Genomic DNA, 26,185 nt, shown 5'->3' on the forward strand with positions numbered 1-26,185 from the left:
CATTTGATTAATGTGATTGATTTTGGGTAGATTTTTAAATACATATTTTTGTTTCATGGATCTACATAAGTCCTTGGTTGTATACAGGTGAAATGACATTGGTGCATTTTACAAATTATAAATCTTTAATTTGTACGTGAGGACATTACACTTGAGGATACCCTTTTCCTACCCTACACATGAATTCCAGGAATCTTCTCCACTAGATGTAATCCCCTTGGAAATTTGCTCTGGTTTTTCCTAAACAATAATTTGTAACCTTTACCATAGCAAATGATTTTTGACATTTTGTGAAGATAATTCTAGGAAAGTTCTCTTGTTTCTACCCTTTTGATACCCTGAAGTACGAGTATCTATATCGAAAACAGGTATGAACAGCTTTGGTTACATGTCAATGATGGTAGGTGTCCAAGCAAGTTGACTAACCCACCCTCTATGACATCATCTCCTAAATAAGTACTCTACTGATAGTATCATGGTGCCCCTCTCCAGATTTGGATCAGATCTTTCAGGGCAAAGAGATGGAGGGAAACAATATTCCAGGAAGTTTTATTACTGTATCTGTTATGACTGGCAGGGGAGAGAGAGTGGCGATGAAAGAGTCCCATGGGAATAATAGTCTAAACAGCAGACATTAATTGACTTTGTCAAGAATTTGCAAAAAAATTTGTTCAGATCAAACAGGACCTTCCTGTCAAAAAAATTAGAATGGTAGTAAACCAAAGAGATATTCACTGGATGCACATCTAAAAGAAAATACATCGTATGTCTTATTTGATCAGTGATCATCACTGCCTAAACTGTATCTTTATTTAAAAAAAACATGATTGTTGCCAAGATAGAATATGTAATAAAGTAGGAAAAATCTGATAGTTGTCCTCAAAATTTGATCTTGCTTTGAAACATTGATAACATTTTATTTTTTCCTGATTGTCTTTCAAGCTACATGTAATCCTGCTTTTCTTATCTTTAAATCATTTAATTACATTCTTTCATTGCCTTTGAACGTTCATTCTATGCAAGTGATGATGAGGATCAGTATAGCCCTAAAGTTACCTTGTAACCTGACCTTAACAAATATATTCATCCTGCCTTCTAAGAAGTACATCAGGTATAATCTAAATCAAATTATATAAAGGATATACCCGACCTTCGTCATAGCTTGTATTGCTTTAACCTGCAAAGGAAATGTTACATGCGACAACACCTCTAAAAACACACGTTGGCACTGGGTGATTCGCCCTCTAAAATGTTTTCTCAAAAGAGCTTTTTTTTTTTGGGGGGGGTGGGAATAAGTGACAAAATAACCCCCAGAGGATTTTATTTCCCCCTGTCAAGCACATGGGCCTGTTTGGATATTTACATGTACGATGGTTAACAATTTATTTCTTTGCAACATTTCTCCTCTAATGAATCCCAACAAATCTTACAGAGTGAAAATTCTCACCTTTGCCAAGTTTGGAGTAATTCATATGGTTTCTGATTTAGAGAAACTTGTTTTATTTTTTTCTGTCCTTGAGATAATTGTTTCTATTAAAGTACAGGGTCCATTTTAAAGCCATAAATGTATTTATTAGATGGGGGAATTTGGTTTCATGTTTACACTAACAGCACATGGTTTTGAAATAAAATTCAAGATAATTAAAGCAGGTATTCAATGTATCCATCAGTATGATGTCGTGTTTGTTCTTCGAGGAGGACAATTTTCTAGGCCAATCATTCTTGTTCTACAAATCTCACATGATGACAATTTCTATTTTTCATTAACTTTATTTTGGACGATATCCCCTATCTCACTTTCCCCCATGAATTTTTATATTCACAAGTTGAAGCTTACACACTTGTATTTGTCACAGAATGTAAATATAGTGGTATATTTCAGTCTCTGACATTTGAATATGATGTTCTCCCTCCACCTTATACCTTTTGTTCAGGCATGTACATGTTCAGGTATACATTGTAGATCTTTATTCTTCACATATGGAGTTTGAGAGTGAGTGAACTGAAATCATTGTTTCCTATACTGGAGGTTGCATGCAATGTACGCCTAATTTATGTTCTTTTTATAAAAAATGTTTTAATGTTATTGTAACAGGATGATATATTACTCTATTATTACGTAGTAATATATAGTACGTTCATTAAACATGCATGGTCAGCACAACGGGGGGGGGGGGGGGGGTTGCTGAAATCAAAACTATTCAAGAAATGATGATGAGGTTGCTGTCTCATGTACATTGTAAAGTTCTACAAATATACCAACTGTTCCTTTTATAGGTTTTTTTTTTAAATCATATTGTGCAAATTGCTATTACGGGAATTATAATTCAATTCAAAGTTTATTTCAATCATTCAGTCATAGAAATACAAATATATACAAATTTGAGGAAAAACATGGGATTGGGAGCCCCGGAAGTTTTTTTTTTTTTAAACATATGGGTGGGGCACCACCAGACCTGCCAACCAGTACGTTTTTTTTTTTTTTTTTAACTAAATCGTAATTTATTGAGAAAAATAATCTCTATATGTCTCTATTTCATAAAACGTGCACAAATATGGTTATTAGATCAATGTAATTTCAGGTAACTTGTTTTTTTTTTCAATCATTTGGTTCAAACCAGGGTGCAGATATACACATGTTTTAATGTTTTTTTTTTCATCTGCAAGAGCAGTGCGCATTTGAGCTTGCATGCAGCTTGAGTGCCGCGATGAGCGAGTGAGCCAAGCATTTTATTATGAAATACACTTTTTTTGGGAAAAATACAGTTTTTTTAATCACAGAATACAATTTTTCATTCCCAGAGGTTGGCAGGTCTGCACCACCATGATACAATTTAATACTTATCAATACAAAACATACAGAAAGAGTGAACAAGTAACAGCATTGAAATACAATGCAAAAGCAATATGGACTAATATAGAGGAAATAAACAAACAAATACGAAATAATAATTATGAATTCATAGTGACCTATAGTGTGCTATACATTACCTAGTTTGGCAAGATTTTCATACTTAGAGAAATTTCCATCTTTCAGAAGTTTTTTTTAAACTGATTTTCATCCCCAGATAACCTTTTTCCATCCCTCAAAATACGTTCTTTGATATAAAAAGAAATAAAACAAGTCACCTATGGGTAATCACCTCTCCATCAAAAGGCCTTGCCGCTAGCTTCAACATGCATCTTGCAACAAGTTAACCAATATTGTGAATGAATTACACTAGATGTATTTGAAAAGAATAACAAAAAGTGTATTATCATAAATTATGACAAATCCTTAGGCAAGATATACATATCAGAGCATGTTGTTTTGGGATTAATGCATGAAAATATTTTTCATAAGTAACAGACTAGCAGACCTTCATGAAATCACGGCTCTCCATTTCTGTGCAAACAATGTGTCAGCAGCGGTTTAGAGATTTGATTGGTTTCTGTCTCATCTACTGTGGCAAGCCTTCGATCGAAATGCTAATGGAGTTCCACGATGAAGAAAACCGCTTCTAAAAATAGCACACCTTCTATAACAGGAAACTAGTGGGTGGAGCTTAAGTCTGGGCAGGCAGCCAGTCACTAGCCAATCATGAAGCAGGATTCCTTTCTATAGTGACAGTGTGTGTGTGCTTGCATGAGATTGCTCCATAGTGGCTAGTGAAAGTGACTTGCGTTACATACTCAGATGCTGACTTCTAGGTATTGGACAGTGTTATCTAGCTTGGTGATTTTCAAACCAAAAGACATTATTTATGTAGTTCCCTGGATCATATTTTATCACTTGCCAACTATCATGGAGTAATCTAGTATGGTATTTCCTGCTGAAGAAAACGGTTCTTTGGGATTTTTCTATTAAGGTGTTTTTTATAATCTTAAATGATTATATAGAATATACTGAGTGGAATATTTTCTTGAGTTGACGTATTTTACACCTTTGTGGTAAGTTTATATTTCGTTCTTGTTTATTATTACTGTTTTAAAGTTGTGTCTCACTCTTTTCGTAATGTCTTTATATCGTGTATGTCTTGTATAATGCAATCAGTATAAGATTTAACATTGCTTTATAATGTTTCATCATAAAGTGTTGGTGTAGATCTTCCTTTATCCTTCTAAATTAAATTTGTGTACAAAGATTGTAATTTGAGCTACGTTTGGAGATTTCCGTAAATCCTTCAATCAAAAGAGAAATGTTTCGCTTCAGCCAGAAACTAATTTGTATCTTAGTCTTTAGTGGATATAGATGCAGCTGTTAAAGCTCTCTTCTTTCCCAGAGGCTTGTTGGAGTTATTGGAAGTTAGGAACATGAATCAAAATCACATCGCCTTACGATATCAATTTCTTTAAGTTTGTTGATGTGGAATGATCCATCATTAGGTTACAAAGCGAGTTAGGGCAGAATGAGATCCGAAAGAAAAGAATATTTGAACATTTTGATTCTGAATAGAAGAGTACATTTAGTATGTTATTGCACTAAAACGATCTGCATTTAAAGTAGATTAATTATCTACTGTATATTTTAGTACACCTCCATTCTTTAGTAATTCCAGACAAATATTTATTGAGTAAGCGAAATTTGTACAGAAAAATGTGTTATTAGTTGGCTACACCCCCCCCCCCCACACACACACGATTATTCCTCCCCTTTTGGATTCCCTTCAAGACATTTTGATATTAATTCACACATTCCCATTCTCCACATGTATGTCTTTGGGGTCCCCATTGTTGCACATTCTTACATAACATTTCCTAAAGAAGACAATCATTGCCTTGAATTAACAAATTATTGAATTCGTCAACTCTGTATCACTAGTATCACTTGTACTTGCACATGTAATTAGATACTTTGTACAAATATTGCGATCTGTTTTATGTGGTTTTTGTATTGCAGAAATCTTAGCCCAAATCATTATATAAATGTATGTGGATACTAACAATATTTGTAAATTATTTAGATTATGATTTACTGTATAAAGAATGATAGGAATATGTTTATATTGTAAATGTGAAAAATGACCTTGGCATTCAGTGCAAGCTACTTGTACCTAACCTAAATATTTCAAAATTTTCAATCCCCTCCCCCCCACAAAAAAAAAACTAAAATAAAAGCCTATGGATGTTTGCCATATCAGGCATTGCTGCATTGTCAATAATTATTAGTCTTATGTACAGTACATTGCACAGAGGATATCATGTAAACAATCAGTGCTTTTTCAATTATCCCCCACACTATTCAGGTCACGTCACATTGATATTATAGACAAACATAACCATACGGCAAGAGATATCCAAACTATAACTATGTGATATAGTTTCTAACTTGGGGCCCTGTTGCACAAGATAACTCTTGTAACTTTGACATCACATGTTATCTGCCTACCATAGTTACTAAGCTCAACAGCCAATAAAAAATCTAGAATTCCAGAGAAGTAACCATGATTATAGTTACCTTTTTAGCAATTGGCTCCTGGACTGCAATTGTCCCAAAATGTACTGATAACTTTTTTGTGTGTTTGTTTCTAGTCATGTTTTGTCTGTTTCCGTTTGTTTGTTCTGTATGTTAGTGTTGTTTTGTTTTGGGTTTTCAAGGAATCATAAGGTGGCTATGTAGTATAGACTAAACATTTTTCTTTTCTTGTTTTGAAAATTTCCATTCATTCTATTTAGGCATCATAGATTATTCAATTTTGATTGAATAATTTATATTGTGTGTGTATAGTTGTCATTTTGAAATAAAAACATAAACCTTTATTTGTATATTTTGTCTATTATCATGTCTAATTATTTTTTTATTTAAATGCCAAAAATTTCAACATCTGATGAGCAAATTATATGTGTATAGATATAGTTAGCTTGCCTGAGTTTGAGTGATTTCAGCCTTTTTTAAAACCTAGAGAAACAAGTTTACAGGAGCTATGTCACTTAAAATGTTCAAATGGCTTATGTTAGGACACCCATAATATGTTAGTTAGCTGTTTATTCCTTTAGAATCCATTTAAGGGAATCAAATAACTTATTTGGCATTTACAGTTTTACACCCATATGTGTACTGTAGTCTGTATAAAAAGGTGTTATGAATGACTAATACAACAGTTATTAAAGAATACACACAAAACCTGATAGAGAACTTTGATTGTTTGCCATGTTGGCACGCGTGGCATTTAATAATGAATAGTATCAATTAGTGATGCTCTCTTTAAATGAAGCTACAATAATATGACAAGTAATTAACGTCTATGATATACTCCGCAACCTCAGATCTTGTAGATATCTACACACACACACACACACTCCCATATACAGACGTGCAAAACTTCTTAATAAAAATATATGTCATCTACTCTGGCGATGATATTTCCTCTCTAAATATATTCTTCCAGGGTTTGTTTTGTTGTCATTGTAACTGTCCTTGTCGATCAATTTAGATCGCAACTAAATTTTGCTATAAATAGATCCTATTCATCCTCAAAGACTACATTGGATAGTACAGTACTTTAGTGGTAATTTGGTGGTAATTTCATTGGATTCTGTTCGAACTCATTTTGAGATCATTACCGCAACTGGTATTTATGTTCAATCAGGTTACATGGTCTTTTAGGAAGTCGCAGCTGGATACTTAACATTAATGAGGAACTGATTTATTTCCACTGTTTTGAAGGAAAGAAAGCATAAGATTGTATATTTCCATCATGCATTTTATGCAATGAACAAATCCTACTATGGACCTGACTTGCAGTGGCTGCATCTTTAATTTTTAAACTTCACAAATGTATAATGTTGGTTGAGAGGGCATACATACCATATTGTACAGTAATGGAATATACTACTAGAGAGAGTGAGTTCAGCTTGAACTGTGGTATATCTGTACTCTCCTGGGTCATTGGAAGAAATGATGACCCTTTGATGACCTCTTCTTATCTACCCTCTGGCAAGGCCAGTCTATATATAGACACACCATCTGAGGTCACTCAGGACAAGGATGACACTAGTCTTGACCATCACACCCTTTTGGATATTAGTTATAAGATAATTACAAAACTTTTTGGCTTTGACTGTTTGCATGTGTGCATGTTTTTATCTTCCAGAAAAAAAATGCAAGCTAGATATCTATGAATTGTGGACTGAAGAGCTTATATTTACATTATATTCTCAGTATAAACCACATCAACTATGTGTGGTTTAAGTTCAGGCTTCCTTGATAATTGTGAGTGGTAACAGACATGTACTCTTAAAACTAACAACCATCCCTCGCATTTCATGGTACACTTTCAAGTGTTTAGCTGATATACCAATCATCATATCTAATGAATTGTACAAGGGGCACGGGAAATACACTGTAGTAGGCTCAGCTGTGACACTGATTAATTCTATGAAGGGCTGAACAATCAAGACTATTAACTGCCCATAGCATTCAGTGCAGATTGATGGAAAGAGTCCACAAATAACTAGAAAAATCCACACCTTCCTTTTGACTCAGTTCTATATTTATCCATTCCTATATCTGCCCAATACTATTTTTGTTTCAAGCAGATTTTCTCTAAAAATACAGTTGAATCCATTCATTTATCTTTAGCCCGTTTTAGATATCAGTTGAGCAGCTGCAGTGCTTTTCTCTTTCAATTTCTTAGGATTGTTTTGTATTGATAGCTGCTATTAACGTTCCTAGGTGATTTGTTTTTCAATTTGTTAAAAATGTGTAATTTTATTGATGTCCTCTCCATGTCTTTAGAATTATGATGTATTTTCTCCTGTAAGGGATGGACAAAGATTGTGCATCTGAAAACAATTTGTCTTGTATAAAAGTAGAATTTGTAACTAGACTAAAAACAATGAGAATAAAAAAAAGTTGGAAATTGACAAACTTACAGTAATTCTAGTTGTGCTTATTACATAGATGATGCATGTGGTATTATTGATTATACTGAATTAAAGCCATGGGATTGATTTAATGTATGATACTGTGATCAAGTCTCAAGTTTATTCTTCTACTCAAATAGAAATTTGAAGTCAAGTCATTGTTCATTTTGCCACATTCAGGTATCATCAACGAACGATTATTTCTTGGGTTGAATCAGATCTTTTCTATTTGGGGAATTCGATGCGTTTATAGGGCTCAATGCCAAGTTCAAAATAATTCCCCCTTGTATTACAGGCCCTTTTCTTACACCCATTGTAAAAAGCAGTCTGTTGCTCAGACATGACACCTAATGAAAGGTCATGACACCCAAAGTTATTTTCATCCTGCTAATGTAACCCAAAGCCTGTCTCTTGGTTACTATCCTTGGACCAACTAATTAGATTTGATGAAAGATATGTACAATTCAACCTGTGTGCTTAGAACAATGCAATGTTGAGACTAGAACCAAGACTATATCTGAATAGGAAATGTGAGAGGAAGAGCAGTTAAATGAGCATTGTTGAACTATGATTAGTCCAAGACATGACTCATGATATCTCAGAGATACTGTAATTGTTTTATCTCCATGATCAGTTAAAGTATGAATTGGTTTGTTTGATTTTTTTCTACCTCATGTAGATTTTGTAATGGGCATCCTAAAATCGTTCAACATTTTCAAAAATTTTATCAAGCTCAATCACCCTATTTTTGTTCTTTCAGATCCCTGTCTTACTTCTTTTTGAGCAACTGGACTCTTGTTGACCATCTACTTCTTTGAAGAGTGCAATGAGAGAAATAAGGAATGACTCGAAATGAAGCAGTTACATCTATCTTCATTATACACTAACCTCAGTGAGGATCGGGCCATTGTTATCATCATGCAAGAATCAACAGTCACACCAACGTCTCATCTCCTTCCTAGCAATAGCACCAGTCAGGATATTCCAACTACACTTTTCACAGAGAGTGATGATTCTGAGTGGAGCTTCCAGTCTTACATCGCCCTGGGCATCATCTTTGTCCTCATGACCGTAACCTTCATTGGAAATATCCTCATAATCGTTTCAGTTGCCAAGTTCAAGAGGCTGCAGATACCACCCAACTACATCTTGGTGAACCTTGCAGTGGCTGATCTAGGCGTGGCTGTCATGACCCTTCTCCTCTTTGCATTCAACTTCTTGAGCGAGACAGGAGGGGTACTTTGTTTGTTGCCATACTGCTTCATGTCACTCTTCAGTGGTGTCTCTGTGCTCAATCTCAGCATCATCGCCTACGACCGCTACTCTGCTCTGGTTGAGCCTCTGAAGTACTCTGCACGCATTACATCGTTCCATATTGCAGTAATCTGCCTTGTGGTATGGATCTATGTTACTATTATATCTGTTATCCCTATGATTGGATGGTTCATTCCTCTACCAGGGACCAGTATGGACATGCTCTGCTCACTCAACTTCTACCACAACTACACCTCCCTTGCTCAGGTCATAGCCATCTTCTTACCTGCTTTGGTGTGTATGTTTTTTTGCTACTGCCGTGTAATGCTTGTTGCTAGACACCACACCAGGGCTATTTCAGCCGTCCAGTTCTCTCTGTTCCCTGGTGCCATTAAAAACTATAACACTTTTAAAGGAAGCAAGTACTGGAAGACACTTGCTCTCATCCTAGGTGTATTTACTTTAACATGGGGTACGTTCATCACTACAGTCATAGTTGAAGTCTTCTGCAAAGCATGTGCTCAATTCCTGACCATGCACAACTACTCAGGATTATTGCTTTTGCTGAATAGTTGTCTCAATCCATGGATCTATGCGTTCCGCAATCAGGACTTCCGAGCAGCATTCAGGCGAATTTTAAGGTGCTTTTGGAGGCCATGCAAAAAGGGATCAAAGCGGTCCAACTCGAGTTCAGTCAATGAGCGAAGGAACTCACGCATGTCTGTTGCCTTGAGCAGGACAAACAGTCTCTGTGGAAATCTTCAGACACTTCAAATGCTCTATGAACAAGAAATGGCTCTCAAAAACAATAATCAGCCAAACTTTAAAGATGGTGAAGTAGAAACCAGACACACCTCCATTGGAAATAGCAAGAGCTCTGTTGAGAAGGAGGAGGTGACTGAACCACATGTTCCTTCCAGAGAAGACCAAGTTTCATCCAGAGAACCAATGCAAATTGAAGAAGCTTAAACTCTTTATTCAGTGATCAATGGTCTTCAGATCATTAGAAAAATGAAATAATGCAAACTGTCCAGAGCAAAGAAAATTTGTCCATTAATTTTTTCATGTTCAGTACTTGGTTTGTAATGCCATTTTTTTTTCTTCAGAGAAAGGTACATGTTACCATAAACAATATTAAATTTGTAATTTACCCATAGAATATTCATTCACAGGTTTGCAATTGTGGATATTTTATTAATTGGAAGACAGATTCAATTTAGGATCTTATCCTATCCTGCAAAGAAATTTGCTGATATTCCTGTTCTTATGGATTTAATGAAGCAACCAGAAGGAATTAAAAGGAACATATGTACATTTTTTGAAAGTACAACTCCGTTCTGAGAAAGCTAATTACTAGGGCGAATTTACGGGGTAAAGAACAGATTGGGTTGAACCATTGAAAGGGGATTTGAGAGATGTTGCGTTCTTGAAAGTAAATAATGAAATAAAACTTTAAAAAATTGAATTGAATATTTTGCACTATGGTTTGAATGGCACCTTGCCTTTGTATGAATGCTTTATTTAAGGTTTGACAGAAGAAAAAAATGGTCAAATGTATAGCTGATTGAGGTTAATGGAAGACTTCTGACATGGTGCTAATTTGCATGTAGGAGATACATGTACTGTATTTTCTAGTAAGACTAGATTTTAGGTGATTAGAATGTTCTTATCACATGACATCATGGAGACTGATTTATTTGTAGCAAGATATGGAATATTTTTGTGCAATCTTGTTTTTCATATGTGTGTACCAAAGAGATGTCTGAATTGCTAGGGAAAATTGATTTACTTAACAGTCTACCTTTGTTCTATGATGTGATGTCATGCATTATCTTGTCTATGTATGTACGTACCTATACCAAAAAACATTTTTAATGTTCCAGAGCAGTCAACACTGGGCAAGAAGCAATTTCATTTGTACATGAGAATGTAATTTTATGAATGAAATGTTAATAACAGTTCTGTTATTTACGTGAAAGAAATATGACATGTGTGCAATTTTTTAACATGGAACTTGAAACAGAACTTTTTCTTTGTCAGTGTTAAACTAAAGCTCTGATCAGAGAATTGAAAAAAAGTTTCAGTCATGGGGAAGAAAATTAATTACAAGTTATACTGAGTGGAAAAAACAATGTACAGAAAAGTCTTGTCCCTGTATTTAATTCAATATTTTAATATACTTCTTACATCATCATTTGTAAAGAACAATTATTTAGGATAGTGTAAGCTGTTTTATATGCTCAAATTTGTACATTGAAGTTGTATTTATTCTTGCAATGATGGTTTTTATACTTTTTCAAAGCATGCAAATGTTACATTTGCATTTTTTTGTACTACTTGTTCTATCTCGTGCATTTATATGAACATATAAAGATTTAAACCACTTGTACTCTTAAGAATCGTGTGCCAAGAATCACATTTATTTGTTGGTCAATTACATTAGAATCAGGGGTCAACAAAATCTACTTTATGATGTTTGTTTACGATACTGTGAGTTTTTGAATGAGATGCTTTTATTTGGGGTAATAGATAAGTGAGCTTGGTAAAAAAAGAAGCTGTTTAAAAATATACCTTTCAAAGAAAAGGCTATTTTTTATAGATTTGTCAAACATCAAAAAAAAAGTACACACAAATCACATTATGTTCTGCCGAAGTAATTATAGATTTCTTCAGTTACAAGTGGATTGAAGAGTACATACACATTAAAAAAAAATATTAATTAGAGATTAATCAAGTATTTTGGAGATTTGTGTTTAAATGATTCTATGGAACAATCCACCGCTATTTACTTTTTGCTTAGTCGTTAATCGAGTGTTATTGGCCTGGGAAGGGGGTTCAATTCCTTACTGCTTATGTCAAGCCATCACACACTTCAAACAGTCTGTCACAGCACTTGTTTTACAGACAAGGCAGAGGTTAGATTAAACTTTCAGCCAATAAGACTTCAATTTTTTAATACAGTTGATGCCTTGAGTAGAAGTCAAGTTGAGAGGGTGTGCAATGATGTTATTGACATAGAGAGAGGTGTGCTTTCCATAAAATATGCCATTTTCAGGCTTTTGATTGCCATACAATTCATACCCTTCCTCTCCATCTCAGAACAGTTTTACAAGGTGTGTGTTGGCTTGGTACAGTTGATAGTCTGCCAAGATTTTCACCCAATTTTTATCAGTTGTGCAATTTCATTCATATTAATTTTTCATTTATTTATCTGATTTCTGGTCATTTATTTTACACTGCATTTGACCATTGCTTGTCAAACTTGTCAATAAAATGATGCACTTAAGTTTTGATTATCCTCTTGAGTGTAAATTTAATGAGGAGAGAGAGTGGTAGCTGATAGAGGATGAAGAGTTAAATAAGAGGGAATGATGGCGGAGGGAGGGGACAGAGAGAGCAAGGAAGAGATAAAAGAAAGTAGAAAATGAGAGCAAGAAAGGAAGAGACATGGCAGGGGGGGGGCACTTGGATTTGGAAAGGTTAGGGGTGTGTGGCCACAAAATCTGAAACCATACCTAAGAGTGGAAGTTGCTTCTGGAATTAGGGGCTTAAGAACTCAAAAGTTAGATGGCCCTCTATGAATAGAAATGTTTGGGAACTGGAATTTAACATGAAATGTTGGCCTTTAGAACCGAGGCCTGAAATGAAGGGGTGGACAGGTTGGTGAATGAAAAAGGGTGAAAATTATGATTGGGAACGGCTGGCAAGGTTTGAAAAGGGGATCTTAAGGGCCACACATAACCATACTGCCATTATATGTGAGTGCCCCCCCCCCCCCCCCCCGGGACAGGTGTAAGAGAGGGAGAGAGATGGAGGGAAAGGGAATAGGGAGAGTGGGGGTGGGAGACTAAGCAAGAGCGAGAGAATTGGAAGTGGTGAAATTGGAGGAAAAGGAAAGGAAGCAAGAAAGAATAGAGGGGGATGTAAATGGAGGAAGAGAGGTTGATGCGAGTGGAGAAAAGAAATAGATGGGTTTGAGAAACAGAAAACAGGAGAAAGATTAATGGAGAGAGAAGCACACACAGAAGGGGATGGTGGGAGGGAAACAAGAAAAAGTCATGATTCTAGTCATGATTAAGATAAATGCAAGTACTTAGTATGCTATATCAACATGGAACAGAAAATGAGAAAGCCAAGATGACAAAGGGGTAGTGAGAAAGGGTATTAGGATTTAAAATAACATGTGGAATGCCTCTGGCAGTCTCGCCTGCATTACGCGATTCAATATAGCAGCAGTGCCGACTTTGAAAACAGCTATTGAATAATTATTAACAAAAGAAAACACTCATAATAATAAAATACTATGTCCATTGACCCAACATGACCTTTGACTATGATCATGTGACCTAAGACGTGTGGAAAAACAATCATTCATACTTGATTAACCTTATATCTATGTTTCATGAACTACATGTGTAGATCCATAAACTTTTTAAAGTTCTGATGACAAATATCCCCAACACCGCCAAAGTTCATTGACCTTAAATGACCTTTGATCTTGGTCATGTGACCTGAAACACGCTCAGGATATTCAGGGATAAATGGTTACTCTTATGTCCAAGTTTCATGAACTAGATCTATAAACTTTTTAAGTTATGACAATTCCACACATACCCCAACATGATCAAAGTTCGTTGACCCTAGATGACATTTGACCTTGGTCATGTGACCTTAAACTCAGGCAGGATCGTCGTCGTAAAAGCGGTGCCTATAGCCTTGCTCTGCTATGCAGGGGAGACAAAAATTGACAGAGGAAGAGATAAATGGTATATAACAACTTGAACAAGAATATATTGGAAACTGAACCAAGGGAAACCATATATAGTCTGAGAAAAGAATGAGTTCCTCTTTCAAATCCGGAGATAGAATGATGAACATTTTCATAGCATGTGCCTACATGAATGATGATGAATTAATGAGTCATAAATGGGATACTACAGATTGATATCATTGGTTAATGAAAAATAAGTTATCTGAGAATATTCTAAAACAGAGTTAAATAAAATTTTCTACTCTCTCTCTCCCTTCACTCTCATAGGACCCCATTGGAAATAAGCCTTTCGGCTTTCATGGGCTATCCTGTCAAGGTATTTCCTCAATTTCATTGTAATCTCCTGTGATATTCTTGACGAATAAAATCAATCAATCAATCAATCATTTCTGTCCTCATGATTTCTCTCTCTCTTGTACCTCCCTCTCACTATCTCTCTCTTCTCCCCTTTCTTTCTCTTCTTTCATAAATCTACATGTATTTAATTTGTCTTCACATCATACTAAACCACTCTCCCCCTTCCAACAAAAGCAATGGATAAGATACAAATTTGATCCCAATGTACGGTACTTTGAATGTTCATGAATACACTTTAACATTCTCTCTCTCTATTTCCACAAAGATTTAAGTATGACTTTAAGTCCTGCTTGGGTAGGCATATCTTTTTAGAATGCACAATCATATGCAAGGGCCGCGGAAGCGGGCGGGCTTCAGCCCCCCCCCCCCCACTTTTTTCCAAAACCATGTAAAAAACGTACAAATGACCATATGATTGTGATTTTTTGCATGGTCAGCCCCCCCCCCCACTTTGAAAACCGTTCCGCGCCCCCTGATATGGAAGGATAGTGCACATCTTCTGTGCATGATCTAACCAATGCTGTGACCCATTAAACATTACATAAAAGTAGGCAAGTAATAATACTATATATAGCATTTATGAGGCGCCAATTTATCTAGTTGCCATTCCAATGGCGCACTATTTGGTGCATTCAAGGAATTAATCCTGCCAGGTACCCATTCACTTCACCTGGGTCGAGTGCAGCACAGTGTGGATAAATTTCTTGCTTAAGGAAAACATGCCATGGTAAGGATTCGAACCTACAACCGTTTGAAAGGCAAGAATCAGAATCACTAGACCACGACGCACCCATGATATTTCGTCAGACTTGAATATTCGTGAAACATCCCAGCATTACAAGAACAGGATGAAACATTCCCTCTTTATATTCTTGATAAGTACTTCATTAAATTCACACTGTTTCAGTTGCCAATGTTATGTTTATTTAGACAAACATGTGAGAAAAAAAATAACACGCAAAATCAGGGGAAAATTAAATTTTATTATCTTCTGAGTACAGAATAAACTGTGATCCATGATGAAGAAGGAGGAATTGATCAATGGTTTCAACCAAAAGTTTAAGTGTACACTGTATGTTTTGTAAAATGTTATATAAATCTTTAATATTATAAGATGCTTTCATTATTTAAGGGTGTTGTTTTTTATTGAACTATTGCCAGAAACTAAAAGTGTAATAGTTTCCTACCTGTTCAAACAGAAAGGATTGAATTAGAATCTAAAAGTGAATAAATAATGTGTGTGGGGGATGTCTTCTACTCGTCTTTATTTTTTAACCCGTTTCTGTTTAGATACCAGCTACCTATCATTAAACCACATAAGTTATATGACACTTTAAAAAATGAACACAAGATGGCAGTATGCACAAATGAAACAGAGAAGGCATTAAGTTCATACATTGCAATCTCTTTCAAATTTGAATCCAATTCTTTACAGAAATACAGACATCATGGAAAAGTTCTGAAGAAGCTGAAATACTGTCTCAAATGCCAAGGTCATTTAAATATCTTTTTTTTTGGCCAGGTAAAGTTAAAACAAATATTGCACAAAGGACCAAACATTCAATACTAATGTTCAGCAGAGTGCTTATTATCATAGTAGATATTCAGAAATACCTGCAGTATGGGATGATAGTTCCTAATATTATCATTACATGATAGCCATCAATGGGTTTTGGTGTTTTTACTATGCCAATGATATGTCTTGTAGGGTAATAATGATTCAATGTTTCCAAAATGCTAACTTGGTTTTTGAACTGATATCACTTCTTCAACATGCCTCACATTGAGAGAGTTTGCTTCTTGATGACAGAGAGACAGCATGCCTTCCAGATTACCCATCACATAAGGCAACATAGATTTTCTAATGTTCTCATTCTCCATCAGTACCAGTATATCACTTAGCAATCCTTGAAGCCTAGATACATAATCAGGAGGAATGGTAGTTTCACCAAGAGGATTAGCCATAGGTTGTGATAATAGTACTTCCTGTGCAATGTTACCTCTTTCAGTATTTATATCCAATGGGGTAGTTTGTTGCAAAGATGTTTGTTCATCATGATTTTCTCTTCTGACTTTGGTATTACAAGTATCAGCCATTTGGAGGACCTCTACCACAACATTGTATGCAGTATCAGATGGAGGTTGGACTGGTTTACTCTTTTGAAGCTGACGCTGAATGGCACGAATTTGAGATTTGTTTATAAGCTTTAGTCTGTGGTCATAAATGGTGGATGAAGATTGAAGGCCAGGGCTTGGGTTTTGAAATTCCTGGTAGATTTGGTTGACAGTAGAGCCAGACTCAAGCTTGCTTCTGATGTCCTTCCGCACTGATTCTGGGAGAGGATGGTGCACAAGGTCACTGGGTGAGATAGCATGAGAGTGTGACTTGTAATATGAAACATCCACTCTTCCTGTCTTTTTGCACTGCCGAAGCAACATTCTAGCTGGACACACCAAATCTGTTTTGATAACACCTTTCTGAAGTTTCCTTCTCGTTTTTCTGCCTGGTTGATTCTTGGATGTGTGGCTCCTTGAACTTCCATCTCTTTGGCAGATATAGTGTTGGTGAGTAACAGAACTATGAGTCACACATCCTCGCTGTTTTGTGAAACAAACAAAATTTTGTGCTTCCTCCTGCATCTTCCACATGAAAAACTTGTCCATTGATGAAAAGGTTAACTCTGTCTTGTCTATATGTTTACCATGAACCACTTCAAGATGAGACAATAATTTGGTTTGATGATAGAACTTTGCAGTGCATCCAGGAATGGTGCAGGAGGTCCTCTCTCTCTTTGTCTCCTTTTTATGGATTGTTCGTTTATGGCGATTCAGGTTTGTTCGGAAACTGAATTTCATCTTGCATGCAGGGCATTCAAACCCTTTATCCTGTGAAGAAATGAATCAAACAAACAATATATTTCAATATTGTACAAGTTTGTTTAAAGGGAAGCATATTTTCCAAGCATTCTAAGTTTTCTACTACCCTGAAAGACAAATGACCAAGTAGGAGAACACTGTCTTAATACATGTATAACATATCAGGGGTGAGAACATTCCAGAAGTACTTATACCTTCTCCTTCATATTAAAACTACATTCCTACTCACAAAATCATCTTTTAAATGGATCTTCTACAATGAAAAGTATAAAGACTAAAATGCTTGAATATATGCATTAGCATCCAGAAGATCATCACCATCTCTCTGATAACTTTCAAGACAAAAGAATGAATACCCAACAAAAGAAAATGTAAGTGTATTCCTTTTGACCAGACCTATCTCTATATTCTTAGATTTTCTATGACAAAAAAAATGTTGCCTTTCAAATTAAAAGTATCAAAAGGCTTCAGCAGTTAGAAATTTACTGACAATTACAAGGACAGTCTTTTAAAAGGGAACTTCTAAATAGAGCACTGTACTGTTGGGTAGTCTTTGTATTTATACCTGCTGATTGATAAAATGAAGTAGGTCTATTGAGAAGTTTGACACCTGTGACTTTGATCTGAAGTCATCAGTCAAAAGGAATTCCTATATAATAGGGTACTTTGATCCTTTATTCCTTGGCAATATTGTTTGTTGTGAAGAGTAAAGTGGATTTCTAGTAAGATTAAGAATACATGAAACAATAAAGGAAAACACAGTGCTTGTAGTTATAGGAGATTAATTAATTCAATGAGGCTGCGGTGCTTTACCTTTATATTAGTGTACCAACTAGTGTTGAAGATGAATATTGTGAATAAAATATAGACATGGGGCCCGTTTCTCAACACATGGACAAGTTAGTCATATCTTTATCCACCAACCACGGAGTTAGTTCCAATCTTACTAAACCTGTTTCTCAAAAGGCTTCCTAACTAGAATACCTTGATATCGATACTATCGGTAAAAAGAGCAGACGAGACGTAGCCTTAGTCACAAAATAGCATAAAATTCAAAAAGAAAAATTATTACAAAATTGCAAATATTACGATGAATTGGGAAATAAATCTTTTCAAAATAATAGCACAGGTGAATTATGCATCATACATACTTAGACCATGAAGACTGGAGCATTCAATTGCAGAGAAAATTAGATTATGAATAATTCATTTTATGACTAAAAAATCACTTGTGGACGCTGAGATGGGTACCCCCGGGAGACCCAATTTTAATAGTTTACGAAAGTAAACCATAACGGTTTTCTTTGTAAAATGATGATAATTATACGGACTTTTACGATTCCAAACGTCATCAAAATATAGTTTAACGAAACATTTTTAATCATTGATACCGAAAGATACGATATTGGACAAATTATATGCATAAATTATAGATAGAATTCATCCAACTGTTAATAGGGGTCTGAAAACAACAAATACGAGTTCAGTTATGAATGGCCTGACGTGGTAGAATCTTTATCGATTAAATCATTTTACTATTTCAAAATTAATGGTTTTGTGGCGTTTACCAACAGTTTTTATAGTTTCTTTGTATTACAATTATCATTGAATGCATTAACCCACTTGTTTTGTGATGTATATTTCAACCTCTACCATTGATTACGTAAGTTTATAATTTTAAAATTTCTAGGCACTTTCGCATGTCAGTCTACCCACGTGATGCCACTACGTCATTAAGAAAGAAGTTAAGACAGGTTCGGAGGTGTCATAAATATTTAGTGAGGTTGTTGTACCCGATCTTGGTAAAGAGGGCTTCGTGAAACGGTTAGCGGACAAGTAGCTCACTATCTCCGATTTAGTCAAGAAGTTAGACTTATGACGGTGTTGAGAAATGGGCCCATGGTGTCTTCTCTAGACTTGATTTGATTAATTCCTAATTACCTGCCCATGTTGTTTGCCACTACCATAATCTGCCATCTTGAAGTACATGTAACCAAACGGCTAATACCTGTCAAGATTGTAAAAAGGGAGAGTATCCATTATTCTTATAGGAGTGGGCTATACAGGGGTCAAAATGATTTTTTTTTACCTTAACATCTCATCATTAAATGACAATATTTTTGGTGTTGGGTCAAAAGAAAAAAGTATGTCAGCCAAAAACCAAAGATAGCTGCCATTTTCCCAGACAATCGCATTTTTGCCATAATATTGTAATTTTGTAGAATTCCATATGCATGTCTTGATAAATATCACAGCATTCAGTAAAGCAATGGTGACATTGCAAACCAAAAATCTGACCTTTTTTGTTATAAAATGCTGAGTTGTTGGAAAATTTAGGAATAAGCATGTTATTTATTTATACTAGAACTTACAAGATGAATTTGTTTTTAATGATTCTTTCAGCCTGATGAATTAATTTGAAATTTCAAATTGCTTTGAAAATTAGATGACATTAACATCAAGTGACATTAAAGGGGTTACAGTATCTTTTTCCCCTTTTAAGTTTATTTCCCCCCGTTTTGGTGCATTTCAGGCCAAAACGGAATAATAATCTTTATTTTGGTTCAGTAAATTTTTTATATTTTTATGAAATAAAGACAAAAATCGATGAGCCCAGTCGGGGGGATTTTGCATTGTTAACCCCTTAATGGTGGCTGCACGATTACGAGCCGTCTGTGTACGAGGAGAAATTAAAAAATAAAAAAAATGTTTAAAAACTCCTCGAAACAGACGTATGGCTGCCAGCTGTCTAGATGCCAGCCGGCAGCCAGCCGTCTGTCTGGTACGGTACCGTACCGTGGTATCTTACAACATGTCTAATGTTAGTCTAGGACTAGGTACATGTACCCTAGGTAGGTCTATTCTTAATTTGGATTCTTAAATGATTGAGTAAAATGAACTGAACTTACATTCAACAGGTAAAGTGCAGTGGCCAACTCGAGCCCGGCCCCAGGCCCAGCGCGGCCGCCCCGATCAATCCCGCCTAGCCGTAGGGCTACAGACACAGCTCTCTCTCTCTCTGAGTCTGAGACTCTGTATCTGTTAGGTGATCCCCGGCCCTCCACTGTTTTGGAGATTCTCAGAAACAAATAGAACAATTCCCAGTCTGGTAAGTTAGAGATTCAACATCAAGTTGGAGCGGTGTTCATGAATTTTATGTAGAAAAAGAGAGATTTGAGGAGCAGACTATTATTCACTTCGGAAGGGAGACCAGGTTGATGGGTTAAATTAAAATTGGTGTGGATCACCATGGACGTACGTACAACAACACCAAACTATCGGACTCGCAGTCGCTCCAAATCTCTATCAGGCTAGCTCGATCTTGAAAGCAAGCAAGCGCAAGCGAGCTGGCTGTATCACCTGACTTTCTTAATTTTGATCATGTGACTCAATTATACGCTCATCACACACGTACATAGAGATATATACTTAGTATACATCTCTATGCACACGTACACCGCACTGTCATCATCATCCAGGGGCCCGTTTCTCAACACCGTCATAAGTCTAACTTCTTGACTAAATCGGAGATAGTGAGCTACTTGTCCGCTAACCGTTTCACAAAGCCCTCTTTACCAAGATCGGGTACAACAACCTCACTAAATATTTATGACACCTCCGAACCTGTCTTAACTTCTTTCTTGATGACGTAGTGGCATCACGTGGGTAGACTATGACATGCGAAAGTGCCTAGAAATTTTAAAATTATAATCTTACGTAATCAATCATAGTGGTTGAAATTACATCACAAAACAAGTGGGTTAATGCATTCAATGATAATTGTAATACAAAGAAACTATAAAAACTGTTGGTAAACGCCACAAAACCATTCATTTTGAAATAAGTAAAATGATTTAATCTAAAAAGATTCTACCACGTGAGGCCATCCAATATTGTACTCGTATTTGTTGTTTTCAGACCCCTATTAACAGTTGGATGAATTATATCTCTAATTTATGCATATAATTTGTCCAATATCGTATTTTCGGTATCAATGATTAAAAATGTTCCGTTAAACTATATTTTGATGACGTTTGGAATCGTAAAAGTCCGTATAGTTATCGTCATTTACAAAGAAAACCATCATGGTTTACTTTCGTAAACTATTAAAATTGGGTCTCCCGGGGGTACCCATCTCAACGTCCACAAGCGATTTTTTAGTCATGAAATGAATTATTCATAATTTAATTTTCTCTGCAATTGAATGCTCCAGTCTTCATGGTCTAAGTATGTATGATGCATAATTAACCTGTGCTATTATTTTGAAAAGATTTATTTCCCAATTTATCATAGTATTTGCAATTTTGTCATAATTTTTCTTTTTGAAAATTATGCTATTTTGTGACTAAGGCTCGTCTGCTCTTTTTACCGATAGTATCGATATCAAGGTATTCTAGTTAGGAAGCCTTTCGAGAAACAGGTTTAGTAAGATTGGAACTAACTCCGTGGTTGGTGGATAAAGATATGACTAACTTGTCCATGTGTTGAGAAACGGGCCCCTGGGGCCTGTTGCATGACGAGATGCGCGATACGTAGGAACGTCCTAGGACCATTCTTTCGAGATAGGAAGATTGGCGACAAATCAGCGCTTTCCGTTTCACGAAGGCAATTTTGTCTTCCAAGTCCGCGACATCGTTTGATATCGATAGTATCGGAAAAATATTTAGTCTTCATCGTCACCTGAACCTTTTATTTCTGAATGACGACTTTACATAAAATCCGATATTTCAATAAAAGGAGATCAAATAATGTTTTATTTATTACTGATAGTAGAATTGATGTATGGAGCTTACTTTATGAGGTTAAAAGAGAAAAAACTTTAAAGATTCACAAACATAACTAAATAAAATCGAAATTTTCATTATTTCCCTTATTTAGGACACGGTGTCCTTTTAGAGACACCTTTCTTTGATATTTCAACGAAAGAGACCCTTGTCCGACATAAAAATTGATTTAACTAAGTAATTTCGACATTTATTAGTTCAATATTCTGTATTTTTATAGAATACTTGTATATAATGATAATTTTGCAAATTATGCGTTAATATGTTATTTGTTGAGGTAAATATAGGGTTTGAATGGAGTAAACAAAATCAACAGTGTCTGATTGTATGAGACTAAAAACGAAAATATGAGAGGCTGCGTGTGAAAAATCTAATTTATTTATTTTATTTGTCAGATATAACGCAAGAAATACAAATGTGAGTGTTTAGAGTATAAACATACCTCAGTTGCATGATGAGTAACAGAAGAAAATGAAAATATGAAAATTGCTGCAAACATGTCCAAGTGGATAAAGTAGTACTTTGCAATAATAAATAAAAAATAGAAAAGGTGTGAATCAATCCGCAATGGAAAAAAATACTTTTACAGAAATAATGCTAAATATGACAACGATCATAAACGCTGGTCATATTTAAAGATGATCACTTAATTTATGGAAGCTTATATAAGAATATAAGGTTTAAGAAATAACATAAAAAATATATATGTTCAACATTTCAAAGTCAAGGAGTATAGAGATTATATGCTATGACATAAGGGCCGAAAGGGGCCTACCCTAAGATTTAAAATGCGCCTCTTCGTATGGACTTTCCATAATCTTTTCTTTAATGAACTTATCTTCATTTGTAATGATTGTGATGGATTCGTAAGCTATAGGCTTAATCTGTATCTTAAATTCAATATTAGCTGCAGGTTTTTTGTTTTGTTTCACTGTTTCAAATCCAACAATTAATTTTCTTTGATTAAAATAAATCTCAGCAAAAAAAATAATTATAATGAAAATAAAATAAATAAATGATTTAGCATGTTTAACATCTTAGTTTTGTTTGTCTTGTTTTTTTTTTTGCTGAATGTTATTGAACACGTTTCATTTACCTTACATAATTTCTTTTAAAGAAATTTGTTGTTTATCTATAATAAGAAAGAATGAGGGGTCGGCTAAAGAGATATAGTGCCGCCCATTTCAAGTATTTCAAGTTTATTTTTTTAATAGAAAAGGGGTAGGGATAAGACGGAGGGAGAATAGAAGAAAACATATTTTAAAAAAATATTTGGCCCTATACATTACCCCCGGGAATAATACATGTACCCTGGAGAAGTTAAAATGACATCCGTTTTTGGTCGTCCTGTCGTGCAAAAAGACGACCTGAAATTGATGACAACTAGCCCCATATAAAAAATAACTTGGCGCCATCCCAGATAAAATGCATCAGAGTGCAACCAAAAAAATGTTTAGAGGTTATATGTCAGTGTGGCTTGCCGTAAATGCATTTTCTCTCAATGCCGACGGTGGCGAGCGGTGTGCAAAGAAGATCATGCCTACGTAGGACATGTCTGGAGGTGTCTTTCCAAGGACCATTCTTCATATCGCCCAAATCGGCTTTGTGAAACAGTTGAGCGATATCTCGTTCTTACGTAGAATGGTTCTACGAAAGACCCTTTCATGCAACAGGCCCCTGGAGGTGTCTTTCCAAGGACCATTCTTCGTATCGCCCAAACCGGCTTTGTGAAACAGTTGAGCGATATCTCGTTCGTACGTAGAATGGTTCTACGAAAGACCCTTTCATGCAACAGGCCCCAGTGTCAGATCACACATGCACACTGCACTTGGCTCTTTTGAGACAGCCTACGTAAAACTAAAAGGTCATAAGTTTTGATCTGTAATTCAACTAATTATATGAATTATTGGTGAGCATATAAACGATGGCTGAATCAAAGAATTGTCTGCCAGCTGAAGAAGTAGATGCTTGCTGCTCTGAACCTGATGCTTCAACAAAGGTAATCTCAAAATATGCGATAAACAGATAAAACGAGTACCGGTACCGGTCATGCCGTTACTGACTAATTAAATGTGTAAATGCAGTCTTGACCACTCGTTATCCCCGACCATTTGCCATACAGCAAAAGGTAGGGGATGGGACTAGAGGTATGTGAGGCGTAGTCACATACACAAAATTTGTTTTAAAAATGTAAGACTAAGAGTAATAGAGTTTGACTTGAATTAATTCAAATCTTCAATTCAAAATCACAAGAGGTATTGATCGGATAGATCTGAGTTAGTAATAGTAGCCTGTTCCATCTTGATGATAATAAAAGGACCAGAGATCATAGTATGAAATTCAGGAAATACAGATATAGATTACAGACACGGCAATATGCTTTTACAGTTAGAAGCATTAATAACTGGAATGCTTTGCCTGAAGTAGCAGTTTCTGCTACTACATGTAGTGTAAATGCATTTAAATCTGCAATCGAGAGGCACTGGAAATCCCATCCATTAAAATATTCACCATACCAGAGACAACCCTACGTGACGAGGGACAAATTAGCTTTATAGCTTTATGTCTCTACATCCAAGTAAATCCAAGTAAGTAAGGAAGACTTACCAGTCTTTCCCCCATAACAAAAGTTGATCTTCCTTCCGTTGTTGCTGTAATTTATCTTGGAATCAACGATATATTGTCATTTATCGAAAATTCGAAAGACACTAAAATATCGTCGGAATGTATCGGGAAATTTGTCATTTTCAGCAGCAACGCATAGACTTGTACGTAGAGGATGTAACGCGCCCTCTTGTGCTCAATTAAAGAAAGCTAACGGAAGCGACCACACCAATGACCTCTACAGAGCTGTACAAAGATGCTTCTCACCACAGATACCAGTTTCCGGTGATGCTTCTATTTCGAAGCTCCGAGATCCAGCGATAGTAGTGTGGGGTTGTAAAATGATACAGTTTATGGGGGAAAATAAATGTTCAACTGAAGAAGGGAATAACATAAGCTCAATCATACATCTAACAGAAGCAAACGGAGAGGAGAAGAGGGAACTAAACTCGATGACACAGGAACAAAATGGAACTTAACTCTAAGTCTGGTAGTGCACTGTTTTATTTGCTGGGCTAATTTGCCTCAGCTAAACTCATAATGGCAATACCAAAATTAGCATATATTTAAATTACACAAAATCAACCAATGAAAATCAAGAGAATGGAGGAGCCAACTGAAAGTGGAAAAGTCTAATTCATAAAAATAACCAATAAGAGATAGATGATGGAGATGAATAAGATGTTGGGATGATTACATAATAAGAATGTTGAACAAAAGAATCAGATGTGGGAATGTAATGAATGAACACATCTGAATAGGAAAGGAATGACGGGAGAAGTAGGTTGAAAGTCAAATGTAAATGGATGACAACAGAAGCATGGAGAATTTAAACAAAGCTGAACTAAATACCAAAGCTTGAACTACAAATAACTAAACTATTACAGGAAACCAAATGTCAAAATAACAGTCCTACAGTAGTCTCTTTCTCCCCTGACACTCAGTATTTTTTTTGAATATTTTATACACAAGAATAATTGTTTTAGCGCCATCAGCTTTGTTTATTCTGTAATGAACAGTATCTTGTCGTACGGTGAAAGGAAATATGATACTTTTTGGGGGGGTTATTGCTTCTTCTCTCGATCCCTCTCTTTTTGTTGAGTACTATCATTGAGGGTTATTTTGGTTTTTCTATTATTTTTCATATTGTTGTTGAATAGTAATTTTCATCATCATATCACTTTTGTAAGCCCCCATTTTGTACCGCCCTGAAATTAATATGGGTGAAGGGTGGAATATGAAAAGGGGCAAGGACCTCAAGTGATAAAACAGATCATAATTACGTTCCAATTTTTTTTTTCTTTCTTTTATTTATCCCCTTGAAAGCCATAGAACAGATTTGTTATAAATGTTCATTTTATGTGATAATTTGTAAAAAAAATAATAATTTCATTTGATTGTAATCCTTTTTTTTTATTTGAAATAAATAACATTAACTTGAAACTTTCCCGCCCTCCCCCTTGAAAATTTGGATCTGCCCCTAAATAGGCCTTTGTGGTAAGAGATTTTTCATTTCATTTATTTTTTAATGAAAATCCTATAGGTTTGGCTTTTATATCAATTTGTATCGATACGAAACAAAATTGCAAATTTGTCTTGATTGAGGCTACCAAGACTTCCTTACCAGAATGCATTACGAGCAAAGTTTCGTCGAAACCTCAACGGTCAGTGGTCCAAACGGGTTGATGAGCCT

General features: G+C 35.5%; 2 protein-coding genes across 7 annotated transcripts in view; one reads left to right on the plus strand and one right to left on the minus strand.

Moving 5' to 3' along the window:
- LOC129265103 (tyramine receptor Ser-2-like) overlaps positions 1–12,041 on the plus strand; it is a 33,465-nt gene extending 21,424 nt beyond the window's left edge. For 2 of the 3 annotated variants that reach the window (XM_064101735.1, XM_064101734.1), the window contains exon 2: positions 8,606–12,041. In XM_064101735.1, coding sequence (XP_063957805.1) covers positions 8,698–10,068 — 1,371 coding nt within the window. In that variant the 5' untranslated portion in view covers positions 8,606–8,697 and the 3' untranslated portion in view covers positions 10,069–12,041. Of the gene's footprint in view, positions 1–3,602; positions 3,931–8,605 lie in introns of those variants that run through there. The other variant, XM_054903093.2, reaches the window with a different exon arrangement.
- A 3,149-nt stretch (positions 12,042–15,190) lies between these two features.
- LOC129265102 (uncharacterized) lies at positions 15,191–25,001 on the minus strand. Of its 4 annotated transcripts, none has more exons than XM_054903092.2 (4): positions 24,496–25,001; positions 20,014–20,210; positions 19,046–19,112; positions 15,191–17,113 (listed from the first exon to the last, which is right to left on the minus strand). In XM_054903092.2, the coding sequence occupies exons 3-4, from the start codon at positions 19,091–19,093 to the stop codon at positions 15,965–15,967; spliced, it is 1,197 nt and encodes a 398-aa protein (XP_054759067.2). In that variant the 5' UTR covers positions 19,094–19,112; positions 20,014–20,210; positions 24,496–25,001; the 3' UTR covers positions 15,191–15,964. The 4 variants fall into 4 exon arrangements, with proteins under 4 accessions (XP_054759067.2, XP_063957807.1, XP_063957806.1 ...); XM_064101737.1 differs by having other exon boundaries at positions 24,901–24,992; XM_064101736.1 differs by having other exon boundaries at positions 24,760–24,992.
- Positions 25,002–26,185: the final 1,184 nt, after the last annotated feature.

This window comes from Lytechinus pictus, chromosome 7 (assembly GCF_037042905.1).
Source record: "Lytechinus pictus isolate F3 Inbred chromosome 7, Lp3.0, whole genome shotgun sequence".
NCBI classification, from domain to species: domain Eukaryota; kingdom Metazoa; phylum Echinodermata; class Echinoidea; order Temnopleuroida; family Toxopneustidae; genus Lytechinus; species Lytechinus pictus.

Bases quoted from the DNA above. Each gene is read 5' to 3' on its own strand.
- LOC129265102 (XM_054903092.2), bottom strand. From the start codon at position 19,093: ATGTACTTCAAGATGGCAGATTATGGTAGTGGCAAACAACATGGGCAG. The intron at 17,114-19,045 runs GTAATTAGGAAT...ATTTCTTCACAG, and splicing joins GTGGCAAACAACATGGGCAG to GATAAAGGGTTTGAATGCCC.